We start from the raw sequence: 21,619 nt of genomic DNA on the forward strand, positions 1-21,619 counted from the left end.
AATTAAATTATATTAAATTTTATTTGTTCTATTATTTCAGTATTTCCATTTTTCTCTCTCCATCTGTATCTGATGGCTGCAGTTACTAGTTAGTTTTAGTTAGTTCCTTCTTTTTTTTTTGCTGGCTGAGGCTTTAAACTCAACATCAGTTAAACTCAGAGCAATTTAGACAACATATTAAGAACTTCACAGCATCTAGACATTCTTCTTATTTACATGGAAACAAGCTTTGGTTTCCTTTCTTATTTTCAGTGTTTCATTACAAAGAAAGCTGGAGATCAGATGTCATCTCATATCTCCTATTATGGGTACTTAACGTATGACTTATGATCCATCCTCATGTACCACACACAGTACAGTGCATGTCCTATGTGAATGAGCGCGTCGGCTGCAGGTTCTTCCATTGTGTTCTTGTACCTTCTGTACTTCTTCCACCACTTGTTCCTCTGATACTGTAATTGCCTGGTGAAATTTTCATCACCCAAGAATGAAGCTCCAACCCTTTGACTGGGTCCTGCCTGGGGTCATGCTGCACTCTCTGTTCAAACTGTGTCTTTGTGCCACAACAATACATTAATTTCATGAGTCAACAGGCTACGACTGGCAGTTTGTGTCGAGCTAAACAGTGTTTAATTGGATTCTGATCCATGGCAACGCCACCGGAGGGTTGTTTCCATCTTTTATTTCAGCAGCACCTGGAGCGTAATGGTGGTGATTACATCCCTCCTGCAGTGTCCCAATGGTTGAACCTTCACACACTCCTAGGAATTCACTGCTGACAGTCACGGTCCACGCTGCCTTGCTGCCCGGCTTTGGCTCCTGGCAAAGCCGACGCTGCTCCAGCTTTTTGTGACGGCACTGCTGGGACAACCCCAGGTTTAATGGGATTATGATAATACAAACCAATTAATTGTTTCATGCACAAAGTGAATATAAAAAGGTGGAGTGGAGGCTGCAGAGTTGCATGTATTTGTCCAGTGATAACATCAGCTAATTCACCAGTTGCAGAATTCAATTTCAAGGGTTTGCTTTTGCAAAACCAAGAACAAAGCGCTCATAATGTGAACACTATACATAAACTACCCATTTCTTGGAGGCTTTTAATTAGCAAAGTGAAATTTGGAAGTCTGTTTTTGAAATCCCACTTTAATTACTTCTCCTATGATTATTTACACTTAGCAATTACACACAAAGGAGGCATAGCAATTTTGTTGCTTTACAGATTTTAAATGGTTACAGAGAGAAAAAGAAGTCGAATCACAAAAAAGCACAAACAAGGAAATACATCAAAACACAAGGATTTATAATCACAATTAATAACGCCTCTCTGAAAGTGCAAAGACAAATTCTGCTGAGTGATCAGGATGTAATCATCTGACTTAAGGACGCTCATTAGAGCCCACGACTTAACTGCCTCGAGAAACCGTTTTTAACCGTACCGAAGACAAATTGCATCGGCTTTCACTGAGATCTGTGTTTTATTTTTGAAAAAATTGACAGAAATATCTAACCCACAAAGAGCTCTCCTCTCTAACTGCAACACCATAGAAACTACTGTCACCTCAAGCTGGGAATGAACACACAGCCTGGAGGGGGTGGGGGGGATGAACTGACCGCAGCCTGGAGGCAGCCTGTGTGTGTGCAGAGGTGAAAGAGTGAGGATTAACTCCCTGTATAGCCTCCGCCGGTGCACCTGCTGGCATCCATTATGTGTAAAGCCTCCAAGTTGGAGTAACATATTTGTACTTCATTTTACTTTCTCTTCACGGCTTGGATCAGCTTCAAATTTGGTCTTCAAGCGTGTTGTTTACCTGCAGAGAGGGTTTCATCTTCCAGTAAAGAACTCCATTTCATTGGATATTGTGTTAATGCATTTAATGTCTGTTCAATCAAGTTGTCTTGCCTGTGAGACTAGAGGTACACACCATATGGCACCATACCACACTTCAATAGTTCAATGTTTCCCTGTAGCTGCAGTCTTTCTGATAAAAATGATTGATTGATTGATTGTATGCAATTAGGAGTAAACACATATCCACTAGCATATGGTGTAGTCAATGTCCTAAAGAATGAAAAGGATAAAATACTGCAAATGTGCTATCAAAATCAAAGCTTTTTTAGGTCTTGGTAAAATCTAGGTTTTGATATGTTGTTGCAAACAGAATAATAGCAGCAACAGCATCCATGTGTAGCAAAGGTAGATGCCATTAGTTTTTAAATTCCCAGGATCCCAGACGTGCATCCAAGCTTCTTCTTGCCCCCACCTTTCAAAACAAATCCCAACCCACACCCTTGGATAAACTGTAAGGTGCCTCACATTCTCCACACCCATTCTGCTGCATTCAAAGCAGGAGCTGAAGATGCATACAGAACAGCCAGACACAACCTCAGGAAGAGTATCAGAGAGGCCAAGAGATAGTACAGGCACAAACTGGAGCAGAACTACACAACTGCAGACCCCAGTCGCATTTGGCAAAGAATACAACGCTCCACAGACTACAAAGGCACGAGTGGAGCAGCAACAGACATCAACGGCTCTCTTTCAGATGACCTCAAGACCTTTTATTCATGTTTCAAGGCTCTCAACAACGAGCAACTCAGGAAGCTCTCTAACACACATCAACCACTACTATCCCTCTCCTATGCTGATGTGTTCAAAGCCTCACAGAGGAGTAACCCACACGACGCTGTATCTTTAACGTATCCTTCACCAAGGCCACTGTGCCTACATTTAAAAAAGTACCTCTATTATCCCCGAGGAAAATCTAGTGACATGTCTGAATGATGAAGCCAGTTCCATCGTGAGTATGTCAGTGTGGTACTTCCACTATTTACCTACGATTGCCTTTTATTATTGTTTATTTTAGTACAGTGTTTGGACTGTTTGGAAAGTTTTGTATTATTCTCTAAAACCGCAAAAACTGAGATGACTGTAAAGTAAGAATTTCATTGTGCACTGCAACTTGTTTGTGTGTGCATGGGACAATGAGATCTTTTAGTCTTTGAATGTTTGAAATGGGCTGCTCCTGATCCAACCATATGTGGAGAACCAAGTGTGAGGATAGGAAATTTATAATAAAATTGAACAAAAAGCACGCGAGTGGCAGGAGCTAATGAGTCCCTGGGAGAAACAGACATGCAGCGTAGACCGGGGAAAGGTCACTGACCCCTGCTGATGAAGATTTGGGAGACGACCGTGCAGCACATGAAGTCTGAGCTGACAGCACGGGGAGAAATAACATCACAGGGCCTCTGACCTTCAGTGTACACACCCCCACCCCCACTCCACCCCACCCCTTCACTCCTTACAACCAGAGAGTCAGACACATCTGAATAATACATTGCCCTCTCCTGCTGGGACCACCCCCCCACCAATACACAAACACATCTCACCTCACATCGACACAAGCCCTCGCTCCATAGTGTGCACTTTGTCTCCTACTGCTTCCATACAATGATACATCTACACTGACTTCTTACACTTCTCCAGATATTTATTCAGCTTTAAAAAAAATGCTTATTTAGCTTTTTTAGATTGCAGGTTGATATGTACTTTTAGTCTTTTTGTTCAAGTCAATGTAGAAATTATTGTATTTTTATTGTAATTCATCAAATTAAGCCAAACACATTTTTAATCCTCTATTCATTTTGAAGTACATGTCAAACTTTCGTCTTACAAAAAGCCTGTGAAAAGTTTTGTGCCCTCTCTATGCTCGCCTTTCTTCTTTCACATTTTCTTTCAGTTTTCTTATTCTCTTTTCTAAAATGCTTTTTGTGCTATAGCAACTGCAGCACAAAGGCACAAGAGTGACAAATGGAGCAGACTGCAGGGTTTTTTTTTGTCTAATTTCTTGCCTCCATGCAAGTGAGTGAACAGTAGAACGGCTGAGATTTTTGCTGTTTACACAGCGAGAATGAACAGAAATGCATGAAACATTTTCCAGCCCCCTGTGATTTCTGTAAAGCAGGCTGTTTCCATCTGCTTTACATACAAGAGCTGCCTCCCGGGTTTGCACTGAGATGATTTGAATTTCATAGGGTGTTTGACATTTGATAATAGTGATGTGTGTTTATAGATTCTACACTTCCCATCCGAAGGTTTCCTATCATATTTGTTCAGGCTTCCCAAAAAATCAGCTGAATAGGAAAATTCAAATATATCCTCGTGACATCAGAGCGACAAATCCAGTTATTGTTTCAGCTTTGCATGAGCAGATACCAATCAGTGCCACTCATGGGGGCGGCTTTTCTCCAGGGAGCGTCTGTATTTATAGGGAGGTAAAACAATGGTTTGTGCAACAATTCTTACACAGTTGTTTGTTTTATTGCATCTCAATGATCTGGTGGTATTCACTTGTTTGAAATGTAGGAAGAATAAATGCTCATGTGACTTTTCATATGTATGTGAAGTGTGTGTGTGTACGTTTGTATGCCCGTGTACGTGCGTGCGTGCGTGTGTGTGTGTGTGTGTGTGTAATTATTACTCCACGATTGGCTGCGTGTTCAGATGTTGCTGCCCTCTATTGGAACACAGAGTAGGCGCGGACTAATGCTTCGGATATATGGATGAAGACAAAACAAAAACAATTCAACCCTGCGTAGAAAAGGTTTGAAACGATTTTTGTTGTATAAATAATAACGCTGCGTATTTTTATTTAAAGCTGTGGGAACCATTCAAAAGCTATTTCGTGAGAGCAACACAAAGCGGAACCAAGGCTTTGGATGCCTGTGTTCCCTTCCGGTGTGTTTTTGTTGTGCCACCGGTACCAGAAGCGATGCTTGAAATTACAACTTTTACAAAGATCCTCTGATGTCATGTTGTTTACGTCTCAGGTAAACAACAGCCTTTATAAACATTTAGAAAGGTTGTCAGGCAATGTATCGGTTTAATTAGCTTGTTAGAGTTTCATACCGAGATCCCGAAGTAAGTTAATCTTTAGTCCTCCAGACAAACATCGGCGAATTTTCTGCTTCAAAATTAAACATGTAATTTAACTCGTAGCTGGAGACGTAGCTGATGTCCGGTGTGTGTGTTTGAATATATACATTTAACAGTAATATACGCGACATTTAAATAAGCTATAGTTTATATTTAGTTGCCATGTTGGAAGATACTTAAGTATTTTCTAAACGCCGCGATTTAAATCTGATATTAAAGGAGTTATAGACTCGAGTTATAAAATATTCGTATACACTTGTTTGGTTTCTGCTCCGCTCATTTCTACACGGTTACTTATTATTATAGAGTATGAATAATGTAATCTCGTTTTCTTTTGGTAACAAATGAGCGGAAACTAAAAATTACCGCTTATTTATTTTATGAATGTATTTACTATGGACACACTGTGGCGCATTAACACATATTAGGCTGAAGAAGTAATAAATCAGGGATTGTAATGTTAATATCTGAATGGATATGAAGAAGCATGAATGTGTCTGACAGAGAGAGAGACAGACATGTGGGGATAATTAAAATTTAACATTGCACATCATAACTTGTTGTCATTTATGTTTGGTATTTATTTTTCTTTTATTCCAGCAACTATGCACAGTAAATTTTAACTTAATCAGAACTATGGTCAAAATATATTGTTTATGTAAAGAATTATATTTTCAGTCTATCATCATCATCATCCTCAGATTTCTCTTACTCAGATATTGCTGTTCATGTCTCTCAGAAATCCATTCAGACTCGTGTTGCCCGGTGTTTACCTCCATTATTGATTAGTCCAGATTTGTTATTCTTTATTAATTGCTCACTTTGTAACATATTTCATTTTTAATCATTTAACAGCCATTAGAAATTCTCAAACACAAACAGCAAATGTGAAAGGATTCCATTTACAACGATAATGAATGTTTTGAACGTGTGTGTTGCTTCGTTGCAGTCTGGTTTTAGTGTGACATGTCATGTAGTGCAATGAATCAGGTTCTGGCTGGCCCGGTCGTTTGGCAAACCTGAATAGAGCCGGGGACGTTACATGGAGCCAGGGTTGTTGGTTCCAGCCCCGTGTGAGGCTGTGAGCGTGTGCGGTGTCACGGCTGTGCAGGTGTCACATTCACAGCTCTGGCTCACGACGGCCTCACCTGTTTTTTGTTTTTGCCAGTTTGGAAATGAGGTTTTGTCCTCCTGCTTTGCTGCAGCGGAAAATCCTTTGGAGACAGGGAAGAGCAAGTGTGTGTGTGTGTGTGTTTGTGTTTGTGTGTTTATTGCGAAAATAATGATGGCCCTCGGTTTGAACAAATTGTAAAATCAGTGAGCTGTAACCAAGTGAGCAGAGCACATTTGAGTAAATGGAAGCCTTTGTCGGGCCGTCTTTAAGGTCCAAACAACGTATACACGTACAAAGTGAGAATCCAATAGTTAAAGTGTTTTTTGCTCCACAGCATCAGTGACGACTTATCAATGGCTGAGCTGTGGGCCAGAATCTCTGCTGTTCTGCCTCCGGACGAGACGCACTTCCCTCTCCAGTTCAGTGACAAAGTGGAGCCCAGCGTGTTGGAGCTGCTGAGGCGCTGCAGGCGACAGCTGTACGGTGACTCAGCAAACAGCGGCCGCCTGCTCCTCGCTCAGGTCATCCTGGACCTGTCATGGGAGAAACTGAACACGGGGACCTGGCGCCACGTGGACAAAGAGTGGCGGCGCGTCTATTCCTACGGCTGCCTGTTCAAGGTGGCGGCGCTGTGTCGCCAAGAGCCGTCGCCTGATGCCATCCTGCAGGCCGTCAGGACCTGTGACATGGCCTTGCTCATGGGTGCGGCCATCATGGATAATGTTCTGCAGGTCCTGGTAAAGCTTCTGCAGAGCGAAATCAAGGATCCGGCAAAAGGAGAGGATGAAGCTGAATGTACGGCAGCCAAGGTGAGAGTTCACTCCCTGAGAATGTACGTTTATCTTCAGGCTTATCAAATTGCGTTTTATTGGTCAAGAGCAGCAAGAATCAGCCTGTAAAAACAACTGGATAAAGGCTTTAGTGACAGAAGAGGGACAAAGTCTATGTTTCTGCTGAAGAACTATGAGTTGATGTGCATTTAGTTTTGAGACAGCGACAGGAAGTAACCCAGTGCAGCTGCTGAATACACACATAAATATATTTACTAAAGAGGAGCTTTACCTTCACTTCTCCTCCTTACCGTCACATAGAGATGATCAGTATGTAATTAAGAGCATTCATGAAACAGCTGTTCGTCTTCACGTCGTTGCAGAAACTGAAGCTGGAGCCGTCACAAGTCCCTGTGATCGCAGACAATGTGTCCGTCCCCAGGGTGACGTGTCCTTCACTGGAGAGCTTCAGGACCAACCACCTGCTCCCCCTCAGGCCTGTGATCTTAGAGGGCATCACGGCTCACTGGCCTGCTCTCAGCCAGCGCCCCTGGAGGTACGCTGAGTTTGCTCATCCGTCTGTCGTTTCCTGTTTCCTCCCAGTTGAAACTGTTTTTATTTACGTTCTACCGTAATAGATGCGGCGGTTGTTGATATTTAGTTGCCATGTTTGAAGAGAGTGTCAAGAAGCGATGCTGTGATGTCGCCTCTCGTCACATCACAGCCCCCTGCTGGGGTTTACACACTGATTCACACCTGTGACACACAGCTGAGCGGACATGCATCTGACATCAGTCTGATATCAGGTTCATGATGTTAGAGCATCTGCAGGTGAGCTGAAACGAGGTAAAGCAAGTTCAGGTGTGTTCTTGTGGATTCACAGCTGTCTTCCTGACGCTAATGTCTGACGCCTGAGTGTGTGTGTGTGTGTGTGTTTGCAAACACTTCACACTCCTGACAGCTGACTGTTTGCTCTGACATGTGATATTGACTCCTGGCATCCGACTCTCCGCTCTTGACATCTGAAACAAGCAGCATATGTTTGCCAGCGTTCCTCGAGATTCAGCTCAGGCCGACTTCTATGAAAGTCACGTCCGCCTGTCATTACGCTGATGTTTAATTCATCCTCTCTCTCTCTCTCTCCCCGGCCAAGCATAGAATACTTGAGATCCGTGGCCGGGTGCCGGACCGTCCCGGTCGAGGTCGGTTCCAGATACACGGACGAGGAATGGTCGCAAACTCTCCTCACTGTGGGCGAATTCATCGATCGATACATTTTAAGTAAAGTAAGCGCGTCCGTAATGAAACCGCTGTTGTATTGTTTGTGGGAACAAAGGAATGTAAAGATGACGTCATCTTTTAATCTGTTTTTCCCTGCAAAGGACGGAGGAAAGAGTTTGGGGTATCTGGCTCAGCATCAGCTCTTTGATCAGGTACAGGATGTTATTTGGATGTTAGTTAACCGTGTACCTCAGATGAGTCCACTTTTTGGTTGCCATGGTGACAAAATTGAATCCCCTTTTTTTGTCCGTTTTGTTTGTGGCATGTCAGATCCCAGAGTTGAAGGAAGACATCTGCATCCCTGATTACTGCTGCCTCGGCGAAGGAGGAGACGACGACGACATCACCGTCAACGCCTGGTTCGGTCCCGGAGGAACCGTGTCCCCGCTCCACCAAGACCCTCAGCAGAACTTCCTGGCGCAGGTGAGGGTCCTGCGTTGGAGGTGTGTTTTTTTGTGTCCTTTTCCTCACATAAAGAATCTCTCTCTCTTGCGTACACACAGGTGGTGGGAAGCAAATACGTTCGCCTATATTCCCCAGAGGACACAGACAAGCTGTACCCTCATCAATCACAGCTGCTGCACAACACCAGCCAGGTGGGATTGACAGTCCGTAGAGACGGGCGGCGCCTCTCTTCCTGTGTTTGTATCATTGTTTCCCATATCAAGCAATTCCTTCCGTGCAGGTGGAGGTGGAGAATCCAGACGAGCTGCGGTTCCCAGAGTTCGCCAAGGCGCCGTATCAGGAGTGTGTGTTGCGGCCCGGGGACGTGCTGTTCATCCCCGTGCGACACTGGCATTACGTCCGATCCCTGGAACTCAGCTTCTCCGTCAGCTTCTGGTGGTCGTGATCGTAAGAGACGCAATAAAAATCTAATTTTCTACACGTTCTCTATCAGAGTTCATCTTCAGTTTTGGCTTTTTAGTGAACGTGCAGCTCATCGGCAATATAACGCAAACTCTTGAAAATGTTAGAACGACTGCTTATCACACAAACCTTTGATCCGTGAACAATGAACACACACTTATGTTTAATTGTGCCTCTCACGACTGCCAGAGCGTCGTTTGCGTGGAAAGTTACCAGCAGGGAAAGAAATAAATGAGCAGTTAAAACTAACTGTGCTCATTTCTTGCTGCATATTAATTACAGAGACTCGTTAGTCATCTAATTTGATATGTTCCCGTTTTTTTTTTTTTTTCTAATTGGTATATTGCGTTCTCAACCTCACTCCTACAAATATTCTCAAATGTGATGTGATTTGCATAATTCATGCAAATGAGACAAGACCTCAAATTGAATAAGCGGGTGAGCTACAGGTACAGGAATGTGGCGGTAAACAGCCTTTTCTGGTTAAACTCACAGTCTACAGCGATCAAGCAGGTCACAGAAGAGATGAAATTAATAAATGAACAGAATTATTCCTCTGGGCTGAGACAGACTTTGTAATTATAGCTGTCGTATTGGTTCGACACCCCAACAGCACAACTCTTGATGCAATATTCAACACTAAGCTCCACCCCGATGACAAAAGAAAGCAGCAGTTCACTTCAGTTGGTGTGTGTGTGTGTGTGACATGTTAGGAGGCCCTGTCGCGTGTCCCAGAGTTCCCCTCTCAATCAGGTGGGCTAAATGAGGTACATCAGGATGTGATAAAGTTAACTTCATCAGGAATCATGTGCACATTTCATCTGCATTGCAGCCAAACTTCCACTGAGCTCGAGTTGCGTTTGGGGAAATCAAGGCTGCAGGAGGCAGACGAGTGAATTTGAGGTGAAGAACTGGGCAGGATCCTTTTAATATGACTCGTGTTCACTGGACAGCAAAGCGCTCCTTCATCAGCACACTGGGGTCACGCCTGCTTAAGTGTTACTGCAGGTTTTATGCTCTTTCTAACTGCAAGAGCAAAGATGATAACAAATTGAAAAATCTGGATTATGGGACCTTAATTAGAGGCTGTCGCGCTCTACAAATCAAAAGAAGAATCTCACACACTCTCACAAGGAGAAGTTACCATTATTATCAGTCAGGTAGTGAAGCATTCATCATCGTCATCAATCAATCACAGATACATTAAAGATGGACACACACACACACTCGTGGATCAAACCTGGATTCATTTGTCAGATCAGCTTGGTTGTCAGATGTTTGTTCTGGACTAAACCCTCTGAGTGTCAATGTGTCTGGGAAAGTTTGTTGTTTGTAATTTAGGATCATTTAGATTGAATTCCCTTTTCAACATAGGCGGGTGATTAGATTCTGAGGCAGATTCAGGTTTGGATCAGGATCTAATCTCCTTGACCTGAGTCTTATTCAGCTACGAAACTTGGTTGCAATCTGATCCTTTCTCACTTTAACCTTCTTTGGTGAAGCTCAAATGTCTGCAACCGAGTCAAATTCAATCACGTGCAAGGAATCTGGCATATTTAACTTCAACTGTGGATTAGTACTTCAGAGAGAGAAATATTCCTTTGGTGTGTTGCTGTTTCAGCCTCACACTCGGTGGACACACACACACACCTACAAGTGACACACTCTGGATTAAACGCTGTGACTTTTAAACGGAGAAACTGCTGAATAACTAAGCTGGTGTGTGAGATGTGTTAAGTTTGTGGACCGTGTCTCCGATCCAACATGAGCACGACTGTAACGTCATTGACTTGTGTACATTCTGTGCATTATGCTCTTACCTTCCAGTTCCACCGTCGATGCTTTTGTTGTCAAAGAAGTGGCACAATTGACTGAAGAGCACACAAAACTGCTTACTCTCATTATAATGTGATCAATACTCAATTACCAGTGAAGTAATGTGGGGCCTATAACCCTTTCCTCCTCCGCTAAGACCCTCTGCCACTCTGCTTTGATGAATGGCCTCGGTGCTCGCACAATAAATCTGGCAAATCAAGATTAAACCCTGCAGATTCCCCTTGTTTTGTAATAGAATAAAGTGACCATTACATGTGAGGTGTCAGGGTGCCGGAGGAGGAAAGGAACACAGGCGCGCGTGTGTGTGTGTGTGTGTGTGTCACATCCAGCAGTTAACTCACACAGACGCCTCCCAGTTTGTCTGCTTTAAAGGTCACGTGCCGCTTGCTTAAAGAGCATGTACTCACTAAATTATCAGAGATCTTCCCCTGCAGGAATATTCATCTCTGAATCTGAGCTCCTCCGTGTCGCACATTAGCTGAACGTGGCCTTTCTTTCCTTTAACCTTGTTTCACACAAACACCGTCTGAATTACAGTTTTTGTGTCGTTAACTCTTCTATATAACACAATAAGAGTTTGCTTGTCCTCATTAATATGTAAAGAAGTTTATTTATCAAAGATTCTGTCCACAGGGAAACATTTGATTCATATTGTGGAGCATTATGTACTTATATATCCAGGTACAGTCTGACAGGAGGGACCATTCATTATTTTCCCCTCGTCTGTCGTTATTCTTTCTGACAAATTATAAACAGCATTCAAAGTTTTACAGCAACATCTTTGACAAATGTTCAGTGAAGAAATCAATCTTAAATAACAATCCTGAGCTTTTGAGGCGACGCAGCAGGACAGCTCAAGACTGGTGAGTGTTAGTGCAGAGGTGCAGCAGAAAGTTCATGTGCAATGTAAACGTAAATGTAAAGTCTAAGCTCCAGCTCAGGTGTTTTGATTTGATTTGTATTGTTAATAATCATAATGTTAATGTTTGTGGTTCGGTTTGGTGAAAATGTAACAAACCTTTGTCATCATTATGTTAGGACAGTTTAAATGGGACATACATCTAAATATAACAGACTTAGGAGTTTCAAAAAGCTGAGACTGCTCTGCACACTGAGTGAAAACAGCACTTTCTTTTCTTTTTTTTAATGTACTGTCTCTTTAAGGGCCACCCTCCCTGTAACAGCCCTCTTGCTGTGTGATCTCAGCTTCATTTTGTCTTAATACTCCTGCAATTCCAGACTGAAGTTTTGCGTCCTCTCCACCACGAAGAAGCAGAGCGTTCCAGTGAAGCCCAGGATGACCATCAGGAGGAGCTGCCACTTCAACAAGAGGTAACCGCTGTAGAAGAATGCCACTGCGGCAAAAACAGACTGACAAAAGCGGACAAATGAATTAGAGTTAAATATGCCTTTTGTAATTATATTTATAAGGTAAAGTAAAGCAGATAAAGAGGAGTCACTCCCATTTATGTTCTCAATTTGGTGATACTTGTTTAAGCCGTTGCGTCCCAATACTGAGTGAGGGAGTAACAAAATATTATCTGATGAGTCTGAACCCTTATTTTGAAATTTAAAAAGCCAACAAAGTGATGAGAGTTGTTCTGAAATTATTATTCACACACACACACACACATAGTGCCTCATTAGAGTTCACATTTGAGCTTTTAAGACCTTGTGGAAAATGGAGTTTTATTTTGAAAATGCAACTTGCTCTCGTCTATTGCACTTAAGTGAGTTGTGCTTTCATTATTAACATATTTTAAAATTTGAGAAAATACCAAGGGTTTATTTCTTGTTAAGAGAAAACTCTGTCAGCACAGGGGAGCGGCAGAAAAGGCCAGAAGAAGAGCGATAAGTCGTTCTGGGGCGTTTAATGGGCCGTCAGGTGAATTTATTTTCCCCATGACAGGTCAACATTTTAAGCGGGATTCACTCGGCTCGGCTAACAACGTCTGGGAAACGGCGGCTCGGGGATTACCTGGATGAATTTGAAGATGGCGAAGGCGGCCGTGCTTTGCTCAGCGTAAGCACAGCCCAGGATGCTGTACAGCTGCGTGTTGAAGCAGCTATCCCCGAGTCCGAGCAGGAAGCTGCACAGCAAGGCAACGGATACGCTGAGGGAGGGGGAGAGGGAGAGAGAGAGGACGCATGTTCAACCCACACAGACTCCTGACCTCCCTGTGCTCCCACTATCCCCCCTTTTTAACATGCATGAGAGGGATTCCATGTTAGAGCCACACAGACCCTAATAAAGCTCCTATGTGACTCCTCTGTTATTCTGTTGGCGAAGAGCAACATACAAAACAGTCACTTAGCTCAATAATAAGAATAATAATGTATGTATTAATTATGTCCTGTAGTTATTCGACTTGGACAAATAACCAATCAGACAAGCCAGCAGAGACGTTTCCTACCTCGGGCTTAAATACGGGCTGGACTGGGTCGTGGTTTTGAAAACGACAGGTGCGTCGTCTGGGATGCTGAGGAAGATCAAATAGAAGGCGATGAAATGGACGACCATGCCCAGAAACACCACAGAGGTCCGTCTGAAGCGGTTGTTCTTGCACATCAATCCAAAGAGGCCTCCACCTGGTGAGAGAGAGCATCTGTCGCTCGAGCACCACACCAACATGGGAGCTGGACCGTGACTACAAATCAGCCGGGGGACGGCAAACTTACCCACTATTTCTCCGATGCCCACCACGATTCCAGAGATCCCAATCAGACCTTTAGCCGCTCCTCCGAACTGTGTGATTGCACCGATGCAGGTCCCGTACACCCCACTGTAAAAAGACAGCTCCAGGCCTGGAGAACAGGCAGAACACGTCATTACTGGAAGCCTGTTTTTTGCTTTTTTTAGAGGCGAGATATGTCAGGAAGTACTTCGTCTCACTCTACCCACCACTGTACGCCATGCAGGCACTCAGGAGAAGAATAGTTCTAGTCTTCAGAAGCTGTAGAATCATTCCTGAATACATAAAACAGATGCACAACCAGATGTTAATAGCATCTGACAAATACATTTCAATGCAGATAGTAGGCCATAACACACACACACACACACACACACACGTTACTATGCAGGTGGATAAACACCCAGGAGAGAATTTCAATCAGGCAGTTACAGGGGAAAACATCAGGTGAGATTTGTTGACATCTGACCGCGTCCCCTCTCTTGACTTAACTCCGTGTGCATATTTGATGAAAGCGACGCCTTAAAGGCAGGTTTGCGTTCACGTAAGACGCACGCAACACAAAAGAGCAATCTGATCAGCCAAACAACTGGAGGCGGCACTGAAGGCAAGGAGTGTTTCACCGACAAACACTGATAGAATCTGGGGCAAAGCACTCGCACAGACACTTTGTGTGTGTGTGTGTGTGTGTGTGTGTGTGTGTGTGTGCTCAGTTGTAATGCCAGCAAATTTCTATCCACATAAAAGCTATTTTCACTTGCAGGGGAAAAACAAAGGCGCACGTGGCCGCATGGTTTTATGGCAAACACATGAAATGTGGAGAGCGGCTGGAGTCTGCAGTATGGAAGTAAGTGAAGTTCTGAAGTGAGGAAAACGCACAGAGGGCCTTTTTGGAGCTTTAACGTAAAAACAGAGACAAAAGCCACCTTTCATATGTTGAAACATTTACACTAGAAAGCCAAAGGCAGACCAGTTCCTCTGTGTGTTTACCTCACATACATTAGATCAATAGGAGCATAAAGGATGCAGAGCTGTGTGTGTGTGGCGTCCGCCGGTTCAAACTTACTGAATTCTGACTTTGCATCTTTTACAGCAGTGTTTGCTCTTTGCATATACCTGCAAGACACAAAATAAATTAATAATACCCTTTCCGCTGCTTACCCACTCGAAACTGAAAAGGAAGAATTAAACCGCGAGCAAAACAACTGATACAGCGTCCTTCAAGCGAGGGAGTGGAGAAGTTATTTACAATTCTAAGAGACTTTGGCTGCATATGGATTACCAGGCTTCCTCCGTCTGCACTGTTTTTCACAGTAAATAATGGCTCCCTACAGGATTCCTTGTGTGCTGTTGCAATCATGCACACACACACACACACACTCAAACTCAGGGAACAACAGAGGATGAAAAGTACTCGAGTGTTGCAGATAGCTGATATATCCTCCAACCGAAACTTCAAACGCAGAAGACGACAGAGCGGATCTGTGTTTTCAGCCTGACAATCACATTCTGACAAAAACACAAATGCTTAATGTTAAACTGTCCGATTTTGTGCCTTCAGCTTTTACCTCCGCTGAGGATGTTCTGCTTGTGGTCCCATTTGTTTATGTTAATCTCAAAATCTACCATGTACCAAATTTCAGCAAGATTTCGGAGGGGGGAAAGCCAAAGAAGTAGTACATGGTTGTTGTTGTGGATGTGGATCCAACAGCACCACCATGTGGCCGGCACAAAAGCGCATCATAGTTTAGCACGGAACTCCTGAACCTTTGACCTCATTCTTATCTTTCCTACTTGTTCTTGCCTTCTTCAAATAGCCGCTTCAAAGAATGAATCCCATGAAATGAAACATGGCTCAAATAAACTGTAGACCACAAACAGTTATAACTCCTGTTCCTAGGCGGCTTCAGGATTTACATTTAGATTCTCCAAAGATCCTCATCCCTGTGCTTCCATTATATGTACTGTTATATAGACAAGGATCCAGCTTCTGGTGCTACTTTCCAGCTCTAGTTTATTGTCTAGGTTGAATAATAAAAGAATCAAACACTTCTTGTGGAGAGCCTGGCATGGAGAGACAGAATCTTTACTGTCACACTCCAAAGTGAAAGTATCTGCCACCAAAGTCTGCTTGATTGCACCCTACTTGTATGAAAGTGCTATGATCAGACATGACTGTCAAAATTGCAGTGATCTGGAGAAAAATGGCCTGAGTCATTTTGAAGGACGAGAGTTGTTTAAAAGCACTATAGAACTGTTGTGCTTATTGGCAGCACCGACTGGAGAGGGGTTATTCCAGTAAATAACAATTTCCTGGATGATTAAAGCGTAACATGGAGCGGCGTGATGGAGTCCACTGAGTGAAAGGCAAATGAGCATCTATTCTCTGCTTTCTGACCCTTGGTGGCATTCACTCTAATGTCCCTGGCTGTGTTGACACTTTAAAAGTCATCACACATTGATGAATTAATGTTAAAAAAGCAGCTCTTCTATTTGAGTGTAATAGCGGTTCACTTCCCAGACAGGTGTTCACCCCCCGCGTCCTTTGCTCATTTATTTTCTCGGGTGACCCCTGTGGGACCGCAGCGACAAACGTGCTATTATCTAAAGGATATTCATTTACAGCGTCCTGGCGGGGAGCAGCGACTGCCCTTCCTCTTCGGAGAGCATCTCCTCGTCGCGATGCGTCTTTGCCAGCACGAGGAAGCTCAGCGTGCCGAGCACAGAGGTCACAAGCAGGGCCACGAATATGCTCCTCCTGCTGCTGTCTGACAGAGACACCAAACAAAACAGCAGAGGCTCGTCAAAAAAATACACAATCAAACACAAAACAGTACAAGATCATTAACACTACTGAGAATTAACTAATCGTGCAGAAAATACCCAAACTTAGATACATTTGTAATGGAATTTAAACAGAATTGAAGCGTTACCTGGTATCTCTGTTCGTCCATTCCAGTCCAAATAAATGTAAAGATTTCCAAACAACATGCTGAAAATAAAACACGTTTTTGTTAATCACAACATAAATGAAGTATATCACACTGACACAAATACTAAACGTCTTAGCAGCTTTTAGGGGAACACATCAGGTCTTCCTCATTCTTAAGTGAAGCAGAATAACGATTGAACATATAAAACATTTACAATTCTGACTTAAACTTAGGATATATCTGGATGACTTTATTTGTCAACGATTTGCTAATAATTCCATTCCAATTCTTTTATTCTCTGCAGGTTTCCAGCCTCGCCCCCCTGTGCTCCTCCAGTTTGTGAACTTTCAGGGCCGCGTCCAGATAAGATAAGAAAAACAAGACTGATTTTCCTCTTAAAAGCCGTTTGACATTTTAGAGTTTCCATCTGACAACAGTGACAAGCAATCCACCATCCTCTCACCCGTGAATGTGGAAGTGCCGGATAAGAAACCTCTGACAGACGCTGGGGAGAAGTAACAAACTCTGACCAAACCTACACTGATAAACAACAAAACCCACACAAACACATTTTGTCGCTTCAGGCTTCAGGCCCTCAGGCCAAACTAAGAGAAATGGCATCCGAATTATCCATCAAAGTTTCATCACAATCAGACCAGCGGTGTCTGAGCAGGTTCTGTCTGGGGACGAACATGCTGGCCTTCAGCTGTGACACCCGCAATGGGCCAATTAGTGCACTTTGTGATGATAGCCTGTGTGTGAATCAAACCTCCGGTGAAGGAGTCGTCGTGTTTCAGAGTCTAACCGTTTGACCTTTAATCGTACTGCTCCCATTGGGCCAATCAATGTAATTTTTAAAAGCTGGAACACGGTGCCCGGCGGTGTCTGAGACGCCATCTGAGGAATTGCAGACGGACCTCGGCGGATGGCGAACGACTGCAGACCGTGTTTATGTCTCGGGCTGGATCAGAAAAAGCGACTTCACAGCGACGCGGTAATCTACATTTCTTTCATTTTGCAGTTGTTTATTCGTCCCTTTTATCGGCAACAACACTCTCCTGATCTATTTCTGTCTTTAATTACATCTCACCTAAACTAAAGAATGTAAATGAGCAATTAGTCTGTCCCAAATCCTCCAGTAATGGATGATGTGTGTTATTCATAAAAGATAGCGGTAACTGCATTCTGTCACACTGATTCATAAATCTAGCGTGGTGCGGATTACCATGGCGGAGTCAGATTAGTGCTGCCCTATTGTGAGCTTTGGCGCAGGTGACAGCCAATGTAATTATTATACTAAATCAATTTGCATATTTTAACAAATACAAATTAGCTGCCCGAGCCTGTTTGCAAGAGCGCTCAGCTAAAATATAAGAAATGAAAAAAGGCGCTGAGCCAAACGAGTTCTTACCTGCAGAGCTTCATATTTTAACTTTTCACATTTCAACCCCAGAAATGAATGAATACTAATGTAAAAAATGATTAATTGTAACACGTTTCAAAGTGAGAATTAATATCCTGTTATTCTACAAAGTGCAGAGGAGGAGGAGGTGTTCTGTCATTTGGCTGCCGTGTCATTTGATCTTTGATAAACTGGGACAGCTGCAGTACAAATGATAACAAGAAATGGATGAATTTGTAAATATTACACCGGCAGCAGCTCCGGGTTTGTTTTTATTTTGCTGTGCTGGGCCCGGCCAAGTGTTTTATGCATATAGCCTGTAGTAGTGGGAAAGGTGTATTATAATTGAATTTTTTAACAGCTATTTTCAGTTGGATAGGAAAACAGTGGGAGGATTTATAGGATTGTTAAAAATAAAGGGCTTCTGTTTGAGATGTTATGATGAAACCCTTCCGTGTGTTCCGTAAGGAGATAGAAGCGAAAGCAAAGCAAAGCCTGGGTCACACCTGCACTGTAACAGAGCCCAGAACATCCCTGTGTTCCTGTTGATGGTGGAAGCCTCGGAGTTCTGCACCAGGAAGTGTCCTTGAGCTGTCCAGAGCACTGTGGGAAAGTGAGAAAGAGGGTCGTTTGTGCAGGAAAAGAGTCCGTTAATTACCCACCCCGAGTGAAAAATGATCTCTCTGCGTCGGTAAGTAATGTATCTAACCATACAGTGGGTCAAAGAGATGATAGGAATTCATCAAACTTTGCATTAAAAATAACCCCTGATGATCTGTGCAGTAAACAGCTTCTCCCACTCTTTACAGGCTGGGAGCGCTGCAACACTATTTCCAGTAACATCTCCCTCCTAACCTATTTAAGGTTTAATTTGGGTTATACTGTTTACATGCATCATCATATTCCAAACCATGAGCAGTCCTGAATGCATGATTAAACAGTATCTGGAATTTTCCTCCACAGAAACAGACTGGAAAAACCCAGCAGGAGCCACATTTATATGCCTCCCTTTTCTGGCTGATGTTGAACCTCTGTATCCTATTTATAAGACCACATGCAGATTATTGCAAAAAATAAATAAAAAATTACCTATTTGGAGTAACAACTGGCAAATAAACTCAAAGCCAAGAAAAAGTGGCCCAGTTTCAGCTCATTAGAGTCATAACGGCTCCTTTTCACTGCTATTTGCAATGTTTTACTATGCTAAATAAATTGCTGCAGCACTGCTGTGTACACTGAGTGAATACTTTTTCCAAAAAGGTAAACACAAGACTTAACTTTCATAATGTGAATGTAATAAAGAATAATAACAATGTTGTGTTTGGTCTTTGGCCAGATGGGAGTGTATGACATCATCACTTACAGGCTGCTCCCATGCCGATCAGTATGGACGTCAGGTAGAAGGACCATGTTGAAGGGACGATGAAGCCGGCGATGTAACAGCTACAGGAAGCAAACGCATGTACGACAGTAATGAGCGTCACGTTTCTCCTTCATCTCTTTGTCAATTAGTACATTTAACATTACAACCTTACCTGTAAACTAAACCGCTCACAAACATGGAGATTTTTGGTCCAATGACAGCAACAACTGCTGGCGCAAGAAGGTTTGAGAAGGAAAAGACCCCATAGATGATCCCCAGACTGTAACAGAGGCACAGAGACACAGAGGTCAGAGCGTTATGGCACATTGTTATTCCAGAGACACAAACAGCAGCATCTCAGTGTGTGAGTGTGTGTGTGTGGCTCACCTGTGGTACCCACTTCCTGTGAAAGTGTCGTTCTCCAGGCTTTTGATCACAGTTTGCTGCAGAGAGAAAACGAGGGGAAATGACAGGGAGCACAGGGGCCGAGTGGGAAACAGGACAAAGATCAAGCCCAGCATGAAAAATGCTTCCAACTATTGAAGGAAATGAGAAACACGAGTTGCTCCAGACGCAGAGCTCTGATTGGCTTTCACTTAATGAGACATGTGCTGCTTCATTTAATATCACCAAAAACGAATCTTACTCTGGTGAAAATATTCTTCACTTTGTATATCCCAAATATCCCAAAGTTGGCTCATGGCAATTAGCAATTATATCATAATTACTATTTAAGTAAGTATAATATAGTATCATAAGTATTTTAGTCTCTGGGTGTATGTGTGTGTGTGTGTGTGTGTGTGTGTGCCTGTCCGTCCACTGTATCTCTGCTTGCTGCATGTTGGACTATGAAGCTATTGACTCTGTTTATGAGACTATAAAGAACTCTTGACAACTTCCTGCAGACAGTTCTCAATTCTCCAACAATTCCAAACAAGTCTCCAGATGTTTTTGCATGTAAATAGAAACTCGCCGGTAACACCGATGATCGAAGTATACGAGTCGAACTTACTTCGATGTTTCCACACGTGGTGAAGGCGGTGAAGATCAACAGGAACCCCACACCCAGAATCACGACGTTGAAGGTCCTCAGGTCTGCCATGGCGCTCCGCTTCTTCCTCCTCCTCTTCTTCTTCTTATTCTCTAACAGATCGTTTCATTGATTTGTTGGGTTTTCTGGTTGCAGCGGCTCCCACACGGGCTCATTAAAGCCATCCGAACAGAATCACTGAAGTGAAACAGAACAAAAGTTGCCCGTCCTCGTAGTTTGTCACAGTTTAATGCGCAAAACAGCAGAGGAGTTCAAGTTCAGAGATGAAGTGGAGCGCCGGGAAACGTCCCTCCCTCCCCCCCTCCGCCCCCCCGCTGAATCAGACGAAGTACACATGACATCTTGTGACTTTAATTAAACGAAAAGTTCTTTGCGGTTGTCTTTTTTTTTGGGGGGGGGAGCGTCGTTGTCTTCCTCGTCACGGTTGTCGTCATCCGCTCCCGCTTCTTCTGCTGGTGCAATTTGGGGAAAATTGCAGTCACGTTTTGCTGCCGTCCAGAGGAGCAGCGAGGAAGAGCAAACACACTCTCAAACTTTCCTGCGATTATTATTATTATTATTAGTAGTAGTAGTAGTAGTAGTAGTAGTAGTATTGGTATTAGTATTATTATTATATTTGACTTAATTGTTGGCTTTGTATGCATTTTGTTTGCATTCATTGCAACGTACATAGATTAGATTTACAACACATGGGAATGAGATGAAAGTCTCCTGGCCACAAGATAATTTGAGGCCATTTCTCATTCCCTTGCATTATTAGTCGCATTATTGTTATTAACTCTGGATGTGACCTCACACCTTCGGTAGTTTTGAAAGTGCTTAGAGTAGTTAATATTATAGTATTATGGGTCATACAAGGCTATGTGAATACTATGGTTCCCAAACTGGGCTCCTGGTGTCTCTAACTGCGGTCCAGCCCGCCGTCACACTGAAACTCCGTGGTCAAATCAGCCGCACCTACATTTAGAGTGCACGAGTATTCTCGCCTTTATGGTAAGGGGATTTAAACGGAACTTGGCAAGTAAGCGCAGGGGTACTATCTTCCTTTTTCAAAATAAACTATAAAGTTAGCCTGAGGGTCCGTTTTAAAAAAAAAAACACATTAACACATTTTTACCTGGAAATGGCTTGATGTCTGATATTTGTGGGGCTATAAATAAATATTTACCCACAGTAAACCCCCCACTGACATTGACTGCCTTGTTGGCACAGGGCATCTCTGACTACACACTAATACAAAATCAAGCACTTTTAATCAAGCCATTTTTGAGATTCTTAAAGTTTGATTATCACTTCATCTAATCAAACAGAATAAAATAAAATATTTATATCAGAAATTGTATGATAAATGTTTATAAAATGTTTTAATA

At 43.0% G+C, this 21,619-nt stretch overlaps 2 protein-coding genes and 1 long non-coding RNA gene across 4 annotated transcripts; 2 read left to right on the plus strand and 1 right to left on the minus strand.

Annotated features, from left to right (window-relative positions):
- Positions 1-4,751: 4,751 nt before the first annotated feature.
- On the plus strand, positions 4,752-12,157 carry kdm8 (lysine (K)-specific demethylase 8). 2 transcript variants are annotated; one of them, XM_076144108.1, is made up of 9 exons: positions 4,752-4,833; positions 6,388-6,862; positions 7,207-7,379; positions 7,977-8,109; positions 8,206-8,256; positions 8,375-8,527; positions 8,608-8,700; positions 8,790-8,956; positions 12,047-12,157. In XM_076144108.1, the coding sequence occupies exons 1-8, from the start codon at positions 4,811-4,813 to the stop codon at positions 8,952-8,954; spliced, it is 1,266 nt and encodes a 421-aa protein (XP_076000223.1). In that variant the 5' UTR covers positions 4,752-4,810; the 3' UTR covers positions 8,955-8,956; positions 12,047-12,157. The 2 variants fall into 2 exon arrangements, with proteins under 2 accessions (XP_076000223.1, XP_076000225.1); XM_076144110.1 differs by lacking the exon at positions 4,752-4,833 and adding an exon at positions 4,840-4,924 and having other exon boundaries at positions 12,047-12,139.
- Positions 11,648-20,582, minus strand: LOC142993405 (UNC93-like protein MFSD11). The gene is made up of 13 exons (XM_076144107.1): positions 20,211-20,582; positions 19,586-19,641; positions 19,371-19,478; positions 19,199-19,278; positions 18,342-18,438; positions 16,434-16,492; positions 16,124-16,268; positions 14,567-14,616; positions 13,710-13,775; positions 13,487-13,612; positions 13,222-13,396; positions 12,786-12,921; positions 11,648-12,178 (listed from the first exon to the last, which is right to left on the minus strand). The coding sequence occupies exons 1-13, from the start codon at positions 20,298-20,300 to the stop codon at positions 12,026-12,028; spliced, it is 1,341 nt and encodes a 446-aa protein (XP_076000222.1). The 5' UTR covers positions 20,301-20,582; the 3' UTR covers positions 11,648-12,025.
- LOC142993407 (uncharacterized) lies at positions 17,230-19,187 on the plus strand. Its single transcript, XR_012961118.1, has 3 exons — positions 17,230-17,427; positions 18,304-18,526; positions 18,645-19,187. It is a non-coding gene; the product is annotated as an uncharacterized LOC142993407 (long non-coding RNA).
- Positions 20,583-21,619: the final 1,037 nt, after the last annotated feature.

This window comes from Genypterus blacodes, unplaced genomic scaffold (assembly GCF_046128005.1).
Source record: "Genypterus blacodes isolate CSIRO-AG114 ecotype Tasmania unplaced genomic scaffold, CSIRO-AGI_Gbla_v1 ptg000028l_1, whole genome shotgun sequence".
In the NCBI taxonomy this organism is placed as follows: domain Eukaryota; kingdom Metazoa; phylum Chordata; class Actinopteri; order Ophidiiformes; family Ophidiidae; genus Genypterus; species Genypterus blacodes.